This window comes from Electrophorus electricus, chromosome 8, assembly GCF_013358815.1.
Source record: "Electrophorus electricus isolate fEleEle1 chromosome 8, fEleEle1.pri, whole genome shotgun sequence".
NCBI classification, from domain to species: Eukaryota; Metazoa; Chordata; class Actinopteri; order Gymnotiformes; family Gymnotidae; genus Electrophorus; species Electrophorus electricus.
In genome coordinates this window covers 1,962,169-1,972,346 of record NC_049542.1, presented here as the reverse complement: position 1 = coordinate 1,972,346, position 10,178 = coordinate 1,962,169, and the positions used below count along the sequence as shown (strand labels likewise).

The 10,178-nt window shown below is 38.5% G+C and overlaps 1 protein-coding gene across 2 annotated transcripts; it reads right to left on the bottom strand.

The window, feature by feature from the left end:
- Positions 1–3,818: 3,818 nt before the first annotated feature.
- LOC113568494 (E3 ubiquitin/ISG15 ligase TRIM25-like) lies at positions 3,819–7,086 on the bottom strand. Of its 2 annotated transcripts, none has more exons than XM_026996705.2 (3): positions 6,852–7,086; positions 5,476–5,627; positions 3,819–4,622 (listed from the first exon to the last, which is right to left on the bottom strand). In XM_026996705.2, the coding sequence occupies exons 2-3, from the start codon at positions 5,559–5,561 to the stop codon at positions 4,049–4,051; spliced, it is 660 nt and encodes a 219-aa protein (XP_026852506.2). In that variant the 5' UTR covers positions 5,562–5,627; positions 6,852–7,086; the 3' UTR covers positions 3,819–4,048. The 2 variants fall into 2 exon arrangements, with proteins under 2 accessions (XP_026852506.2, XP_026852505.2); XM_026996704.2 differs by lacking the exon at positions 6,852–7,086 and adding an exon at positions 5,850–5,933.
- Between the last annotated feature and the right edge of the window lie 3,092 nt (positions 7,087–10,178).

Below are 10,178 nucleotides of genomic sequence, written 5' to 3'. Positions count from 1 at the left end.
CATTGTCAAGGAGCATTCATACCCTGAGCGCAAAGCAAGATGAGAGCGTTATTGTAAAAGCAGGAAGGGACTGGGAGAGTGAGGAGAGTTTTCTTCTTTGTGAATATTTAGGAATCAGTCGTGCATTGTGTATTACACAGTAAGATGCTTAAAAGTCTTCAATATGAGTGTTTTTGTAAAAGCAGGAAGTAACTGAAAGAGTGATGAGCCGCAACAAGAAAATGAAACAAAACAGGCTGAGATTCCTTTTAGTGTCGAAACAGACGCTGGCTTCTCTCAGGATGAGAGGAGAAGGGATCACACTGCGGGTTAAATTCTGTGGGTTTAATGGAGGATAAGTAGGGCAACTGAGGAACAGGTGTGATGAGCATTTAATAATCTGGTGATTGGGGGAACTGAGGAACAGGTGTGATGAGTGCTTAATAATCTGGTGATTGGGGCAACTGAGGAACAGGTGTGATGAGCATTTAATAATCTGGTGATTGGGGGAACTGAGGAAAGTTAAAGTAGTGATCAAAATATTATCCTGTGTTCTCATAAGGTAACCTGTGATCTCATTGTCGGTTGTGGGTCTCTCTATCGGCTTAGAATGGTACAACAGTGTGTTTGAAAGCATGAAGATTTATCATGTTTCTGTGGGTATCTAAGGACACGGTGCAGAGAACTTAAAGTCCACTGAACAAGAACAAAGTGGATTATTCTGGTTTGTTTTAGCAAAAGGGTACCAAGTGATATAAGAAACAGCATTATCAATAGTAGGAGGGCATACAAGATCATATATTTTTTTTAAAAAGAGAAGTCCCTCATTTGAATATAATGGAACCAAACTCTACCTGATATAAGTACTGAATATCAATTTACATAATGGTAATAATTTGGACATAGTTGTGGAATATGTAAAAAAATGAAGGAAAAGTGTATAAAAATTAAACTGCTGTGTACCCTTTAGAAGGTAGCTCATTTTAAGAAGCGAAGGTTTTTCTATCAGTGATTCCTACATGTTGTGAAGTGAACGCTTCAAGATGGAGGATCCTGACAGGTCAGACTGCTAGGATTAAGATGGAGCTAAACCTTCTGTCTTCAGGTACATGTCATATGCTATAAGGATTTGATAGTTACGTCGCTGAAAGTGTTTTGTTCTTTCTGAATGTTCAAGAATTAGTCATGCATTGTGTTACACCAGAAGATACTTAAAACTCTTCAAGTTGTTTTGATTTCATATATTTCTTTCACTTTAGCGAGTGGCAAGTAATATTCCACACTTCTGTACTATACTGTATATTATACTACTATATCTCATTTTATACTATATTATACTACATTTTCCATGCTATTTTTGTACTATATTTTTACTATTTTACCATATCATGTAAATGTTGTACTGGCGTAACATCTGAATTTCCCCTCTGGAGCATTAAAGGCCTTATTTCCCTTTGTGTTGGTCTATAATTATGTCTTGGAGTATATGTGTATCCTGTTACTGCTAAAAAATACAGAAAATAAAACAGAAAGCAGACTGACTATCAGTGTCTTACTGTTTTATTTGTACTTGCCAATTTGTTTCAATTCTATAAATAATGGTCAATTATTAGTACTTAAACTATCGATAGCTGTGCTCTGACCTGGAGTGCCAGCAAAGATAAAATGATGCAAAGGTAGAAAAAGCCATTTCCACAATGTAAAACACTTTCTGCTCATTTATTGTACATGAAATTATACAGAGACGTCTACAATTATTATGGTTGGAAAATAAGCCAAATCCATGTTTGACAAACAGGTTTTTACGATTCCTCATGACAATTAATTATTTTACATCAGTTCATGTCACTGATGCCCAACACACTCCTCTGTACGTTAAAGAAAACCTTTTAGCCCCAAGAGGTCTGACTCATCCAGCATCTACAGCTAAATTTGCTAGTGATGTGCACACGTTCAAAAACAGAGAAGTATTCTCTATATTTTAAGCACCCATATGTGTGAGCTCTTAAGTTTGCTATTGATGGCTTAACTAGAACGCTACATATGCTTCAGCCATTGCAATACATTGCTACACACACACACACACACACACACACACACACAAAACTCTTAATCAAGCGGTTCAGGTGTCTGAAAACATCTTGTTCTCTGAACAAGACAGAATACATTAAAATAAGTCTTGTGAAAATCATGTGCACAATTTCAGTTCTGCACGAGAATGCTGATCTTTGTATATAACAGCGGTAATCTGTAGTTGAATTTATGATCATGTAGTGATAGATGTTTGAATATGTTAAATTACTGATTCATATAGCAGCACTCTAATTTTATGGAAAACTTAATTATTATTTTACGTGACATTACTTTTTGGACTGAGATTCTTATTCAGGTCACCATCCGCTTGTGCTTCTATTGCGTTCACACTGTGTGACGTTCCGCAATTAATTCCAAAGTTTTCTACGCTACCACAGTGACCCGGTTGATACTCTGAACTTTCTTTTCAGGCTCCGAGGTTCTGCCATGAACCATTCTGTAATGTATCCCAACGCTGATTTCTGTAATCTACCCCAACGCTGAATTCTCAGTTGACAATTTGGTACTAATTGCTGCTGGCTGTACATAACTAATTGCAACTCTATCAACGATGAAAAGACAAAATAAATTTTGATGTTGGTGTCGTGTGAATCAAAACTGGTGCAGACAAACTAACATTAAAACTGTAAAGACGACAGATGGACAAATTAACAAAGAAAACAAATTCTAAGAAAACAAATTCTAAATTTTTTTTGTGAGATGTTCTGGACTGGAAAAATTTTTTTTCCTAAACTCTCCGAAATTACATCAACCACTTCTTCAAAGAAAAACCTGGGAAAAAGGTCCCTAACTCTTACTACGTCTGGATATCTGAAGGGGCGTTAACAAGGGAGTCGGTCTAACTAACTCGTTCACATCTAAGTCATGAATACTGATTTCCTTTTTCTCACTCCAGAGGGGTTCAGATTTCTTCGAATCATTTTACTTTAGCTGACTACAAATAAAACAAAATAAGGGAAAAGTTACACATTCCCTTTAATAACTTGACACATAAAGCCAGGTAGGCCTGAGCTCTTGAATTAAACTGCTTACTGCACACAGAAGTGTAAATGACCAGAGGGGATTTCTTTGCTCCTAAAACACAGAAAACATGAAATATAACAGATGAGAATAAAATAAATAAATAAAAATAATAATAAAATAATAATAATTATTATAAATAAATAAATATATATATATATATATATATATATATATATATATATATATACATATATATATATATATATATATATATATATATTTATATATATATATTTTTATATTTATATATATATATATATATAGTGAAGTACAATTATAAGTATTTCATAAGTTTGTTTTGTTTTTGTTTTTTTAACTTTTTATTGACAAATAAATCCGGGCAAAATCTTGACTGATGACAACCCATTCTTGCCTAATTAGTGCTTAGAGTTGATTACAGTTTTTGAGTTTGTTTGTCCACCCTCTTTTTGAGGATAGACCACAGGTTCTCAATGGGATTGAAATCTGGGGATTTTCCTGGCCATGGACCCAAAATTTCAATGTTTTGTTTGCCAAGCCACTTGGTTATCACTATTGCCTTGTGACATGGTGCTGTGTCATGCTGGAAAAAGCATTGTTCATCACCAAATTGCTCCTAGATCGTTGGGAGAAGTTACTCTTGCAGGATGTTTTAATACCATTCCTTATTCATGGCAGTGTTCTTAGGCAAAATTTTGAACCAACCCACACCCTTGGATGAGAAGCAACCCCACATATGAATGGTCTGACTGTTGGCATGACACAGGACTCGTGGTAGCTCTCACCTTTTCTTCTCTGGTAAATCATTTTTGTTTGATCTCTGGTTATTGACTCAGACTGTTTTTTCTTCATGATTGTGATTACCCCTGGCTTTGTTTTTGTGGTTCTGACCCTTGATGATTCAACACTACAGATTTGGATTGTAATAAAAGTTTTACCTCTTATCTGCTAGTGTCTGACTTGGCTTGCCCCATCACACTGACACTGTATCATGACCTTTGTGTTCATACATTGTACACAAATGACAGACGAAGCTTTGGTCAGTACGACAGAAGATCTCAGTCACTTTATCATGTTGAGAGCAGATCTTCTCTTGTAGTCTTGAGATGACTTTAACCAGTGTGTGTTTCTTAAAGGCAAGAGACTGATAGTGAGGTCTGATGTGAGTTTCACAGAAGGAGGCCAGACACACCAAACAGGACTTGATGGCTTTGTGTTTCCTCTCAGTGCAGGAATCACACTCCACATCTCCAGGTTCAGCGTAACAGTGAATAGGAGAAGCAGCTTGGAGTTCTGTCTTCTTCAGTTTCTGCAGCGCTTTAGCCAGCATGTAGTTTCTGCGTAGAACAGGCCTTGGAGTGAAAGTCTCTCTGCACTGAGGGCAGCTGTAGATTCCCCTCTGATCCTCCTGATCCCAGAAGTCATTAATACACACCATACAGAAACTGTGTCCACAGGGAATAGTCACTGGATCCTTCAGTAGATCCAGACACACTGGACAGCTGAACTGGTCCTGATCTTCTGAAAGTCTGACCTCTGCCATTTTCCTGCACAGAGAACAATATCATTCCTTCTTTAGTTTTGCACTGGAGGTTTGTGGGTAATGTAGTTTTCTAATGGACATTTATACCAACAGTTAGCACTTGTGCAAACTGCATGCAGCTGTGTGTGAAGGGTGTGCTGAGGACACTGATGGATAGTCAAAAGACACCAGACACGTGTGTTTAAAACAGCTGTGAGACTCCTGCTTTAATACCCAGCATGTTCTAACACCCTCCTGCTATAACACTCTTTTACTGTTCTTCCATTAGAACACAGATCCACACTGAATGATCAGATGATCAGATCATTAAACTGGCAGTAAACATCCTCAGTGAAGGTCCTCCCTACTTCACTGAGTTCCCTTCATATCCACCGTTACACAGGTGGGGTCCTTGCTCACAGGAGGTTAAAGCTTAAATAATTTATCTGCATTAGGCTTGTAGCTCAAGTGTCAAACTGAAGAAGCTCAATTTATAACCCAGGATTGTTTGGCAGAATTAGCCATAAACAAAAAATGGTACATTTCATTTTAACTGAATTTTTCATACTGCAAGGTGCCATTTATTCAGTATCATCAAAAATGCAGTCTAACATCTTTTTCCTTCTTTTAAATATCTAAAACCTAAAAATAATCTGTATATATTGTTATATTAATTTGCATTTTTTCGGTTGTTTAAAGTGGTTATTGAAGTTGGATATAAACACCCCCTGTAGTACTGTTTAATATTTAATTTCATATTAAGATGTTCTGTAAATCATCAGCCATTTTCCAGAATTTCAAAATGAATTTTCCTGCTTTGATTCTAATCTCCCCCTTGATCAGTGGATGTCTAGATATGAATCATCAGTTCTACTAACATCTCCTCAGCGGAGAGGTTTGGACGTCCTCCTTCAATGCTGTGATCACTGTCATCTGCTGCTCTCTGGATCCCCTTTGCTGCCATGACTCAGTCTGGATGGATGATGTTCAGAACGAAGCCCTCAGACAGAACCAGCTGGACTTCACCAACCTACAAAAAGTAAACAAATAGACAAACACATTTTTAAGCCCAAATGGTTACTTTCATAATTCCTGATTGACTCCTGCAGCAGACTGAACAGATTAAGTCAGACACAATCTCTCATTATATTATCACACAAATGCCCTGATGGCCCCTTTGACAGGACGATGGCCAGAAACCTCAGAATATTTTTTAAATGTTTAAGTTTTTATGTGTTTCATTTCTACGCACGTCTAACTAGCAGTTCTCCTGTTGAACAGAATAGGAAGACTCTGTACTGCACATGACGTGCGTGTGTGTGTGCTTGTGGTCCAGACTCCAAACTCAAATGACTCAGCGCTCTTATCTGCTTTCCCTTATTGGATGGTCTTTATTATCAGCTCTTGCCTGCATACACATAAACGGTCCCATTTTAGGTTACTGCTGCATCTGCTCAAGAACCTCTTCAGTAGAGTACCCAACACTACTGCTACATGGCTAATATATATACTCATATAGCCTCATGTGTAACTCACACAATGTATGTAATAATGAAAAGAACTGACAAGTTGATTAATAAAATAAAACCAGCAAACAAAGACAATGTGATCGTATAGTGACTGTAAATTTAAATAGTAAAAAGAAAGAACTCCTTTTTTCCACAGAATAAATTATTGGAACAACCTTTGAGATTTGACAACCACATCATACCCTCATACACATAAACAGTCCCTTTTTTAGCTAATAACTTGTCTTGCCATATGAGCTCATGATGCTCACCTGTTCGTGTTTCCATTGCAAATTGGCTATCAAGCATGTAGCCTACTTAACTGTTAAATTTAATGTGGTCAAATTTTAAACGGTAAAACACTGGTGTTTAAAACGGAGCATTGTGTGTAAAGCTTAACCTCAAAATATGAATGTTCTTATTATTCTTTTTATTTTTGTTACTAAGAACTCAAATTAATCTATTCAGGATACCACACAAACACACAAAATATGACAAAACCCCAATGAAGCCTAAACAGACTAAACAGAGCAATCCAAGGAGAATGAGACTGATAGAAGACCACATCGACACACTTGTTTTCATAGCTAAGAACCTTAAACAGGCAAAGAAACTCTCTAATGCAATAGAAGCTAGCTAGTACTGCCGGAGCTAATGAAGACTAATCTCCTCCCAGTCAAACAAACTACACTCCACATATTACAGGTCCAGTAGGAAAATGCAAGATAAGGAACATTATAACCTACCTCACAGTTATGAGGAACACCAGCTATTTGTTTTTTTCTTCATGGAAGCATACAATTTAAATATATTTTTATGAAATAAATATTTACAAAATCCCACTTTGTGCTATGGTTAATACGGTATTTGGATTTGGCTCCTCCCCGACTGAAAGTGGACAAACCACCACACATGTCTGTGTTTTGTTCAGTAGGACCCAAGCATTTCATATAATCTAGCAGTCCATCAGCACTCCATAGCACAAATACTAGCATCCTACTGCATTTACATTTACATTTACATTTACATTTTGCCATCCTAGCCAGTACAGCAGATTTGAGTCCAATACACCAATGATCTAGAATACTGTAGAAATACAGGGATCACTGCTGATGCCTAGAAGTACAAAATACATAAGGTCTATCTTAAACAATGATAAGTGTAATAAACAATAAGTGCTAGAGTTTGTTAATCAACATCAATGTAATAAACAACACCCTACAATAAGTATTAATTTATTCAGTCAATATAGGAGCAGGGTCAGTTGTCATTTAAATATTCCTTGAATAGATGGCTCTTAAGTCTGCGTTTGAAGACTGCAAGGGACTCTGCTGTCCGAACAGCAAGTGGGAGTTCATTCCACCTTCTTGGAGCCAGGACAGAAAATAGTCTCGATGCTTGTCTTCCATGAGAACTGATACACGGTATTTCAAGTCGAGCCGTACTTGAGGTATGGGTCAGGCTTTGACCATTGACCTCAATTTATGACGGGGCTGGTCCATTTTTGGCTTTGTAGGCAAGCATCAATGTTTTAAATCTGATTTAAATCTGCGTGCAGCTACTGGAAGCCAATAAAGGGAGCGCAGCAGTGGAGTAATGTGAACTTCGGAAGAATGAAGACCAGTCGCGCTGCTGCATTCTGGACAAGTTAAAGAGGTTTGATGGCTCTTAGAGGAAGACCAGCAAGTAGTGAGTTGCAGTAGTCTAGCATTGAGATCACAAGAGACTGCACAAGTACCTGGGTAGCTTCCTGCGAGAGAAAGAGTCGAATCCTTCGTATGTTACAAAGGAGAAATCTGCAAGACAGGGTTAGCTTTGGAACATGAGTTGAGAACGACAACTGGTTGTCCAAAGTTACACCCAGGCTATGGGCAGCTTCAGATGGTGATACCAATGAGTTCTCAAAAGAAATTGTGAGGTCATGGAAAGGGTTGGGAGTACCTGGGATGTACAGAAGCTGGGTTTTACTGGGGTTGAGCTTCAAGTATTGGGCTGTCGTCCATGATGCAATATCAGTCAAGCATGCTGAGATATGTTTGGAGACCTGCGTGTCAGAAGGTGGAAAAGAAGAATTGAGTTTCATCGCAGGAGAAACCATGAGAAGATATTACATCACCAAGAGAATGAGTATACAAAGAGAAGGGAAGGGGGCCTAATACTGAGCCTTGGGGAACACCAGTGGAGAGTCTACACGGTTTGGATGTGGATCCTCTCCATGTCACCTGATAGGACCGTCCCTCCAGATAGGACTGAAACCATCTCCAAGCAGAGCCAGTCACACCAAGCCTGGAGACAACAGAGAGGAGAATGTTGTGGTTCACTGTGTCAAAGGCTGCCGAAAGGTCTCGAAGAATCAAAACAGATGATAGTTTGGCTGCTTTGGAAGCATGAACTTTCTCTGTCACTGCTATGAGGGCTGTTTCTGTGCCGGTTTGTAGCCAGATTGATTGGGATCATGTGGCTGGTTCTGAGTGAGAAAAAGAGAAAATTGATTGTAAACTGCTCGTTCAAGGGCTTTTGAGAGGAAAGAGAGAAGTGATACTGGTCTGCAGTTGGTAACGTTGGAGCCGTCGAGTGTGGGTTTCTTGAGGATTGGTACCACCCTGGTGGATTTGAATGCAGTTGGCAGCAGATCTCTTGAGATTGTCTAGAACAGAGTGGAAGGAATTGCATCCAGCGGACATGCAGTCAGATTGCTAGAAGTCAGGAGCTGAAGAATTTCAACTGAGGAGAGAGGAAAAAAAGAGATCAGAGAGTTGGATGTTGGGGAATGCACACTGGTGGGAAGAGTGAGAACAAAGCAAAAGGACTGGCGGATTGCTGCAACCTTCTCCTCAAAGAAGGTGATGAAATCCTCAGGCGTAAGAGATGAGGAAGGAGGGGGAGGGGGAGGATTAAGGAGAGAAGAAAATCTGTGCCCGAAGTCTGTTTGTTGTAGAAAAAAATGAAACATACATGTACATTTTCCTCATTATTTCTGGGTAATACATACTTACGCTTTATAAATTTAAAGGAAGATCTTGGCCAAGTGGTGAGACACTTATCATTTTTCATTTTTAGCCATTTAGCTCCATTCACCTCCAGTCATCTTGGACTCTCTGGCGCCCTCTGGTGTTCTGCAGTCATACTGTGATTTAACGGGAGGAATGTGAAGTGTCAGGACTCCTCATAAACCAGCTCTGGGTTGATTATTCTAATCCAGTTGATCCCAGATACAGTAGTTCTGATCACTGTGTCTATTGGTGTATGGCTCTGGTTAAACTGTCCTGGTCCTGTGTGTGGGTGTGGTCTCTCCTCCTCTCAGTGTCTCCAGGTAGAGCTGGAGTTTGGTTACTCTGGCCCTCCCTCTTTATCTGGGGCTCCTCCTCTTTGGGGAGGAGCATCTGGGTGGAGTGATTTCAGTGTCTGAAGTTCTTCAAAATGTATTTGGACAACTCAAGGGAACAAACAATAAATTAAGTTTATGTACAGAAAATTTCTGATTTCTCTGAAATTACAATTGATCAATTTTAATCAGGCAGGAATGTAATTTTTAAAGAATTTGGAAAAGCGAGTGGGGAATAAAGTGTGAAAGACCCTCAGATGGAAACAGGGGACTGGACCCTGGTTTACCTGCACTGTCTCAAACACTACACATTTAGTGAGAGGTTTAGTTATGTAAGAAACCAACATGATCTGCTGTATATGAGGGAATGATTAGTGATCTAAAAATTCACTGAAAATATCAATTGATTTTTAAAAAGTAGGATATAATAAACTAAAATCATCCAAGTCACAAACGTAATATATATTTACATAAAGCAAAACACATCCAAAAGGCCAGCAGGTGGCTGTCATTTTAAAAGTAGGATTTAGGATTATAAGGAATTTCACAATGTGTTAATTAAAATCAGAAAATTATAGTAGTCATACTAATGTATTGTAGTCATCAGGGATGTCTTACACATTTTTACAGCTCTTTTTTTTAAACAACAGCTGTTGTCATAAAGCAGATTTTCCAAGGCCAAGCCCCCAGTGAGCAAGCCAAAGAAACAAGGAAAAACTCCCTAGAGAATGACGAGGAAACTTTTAAA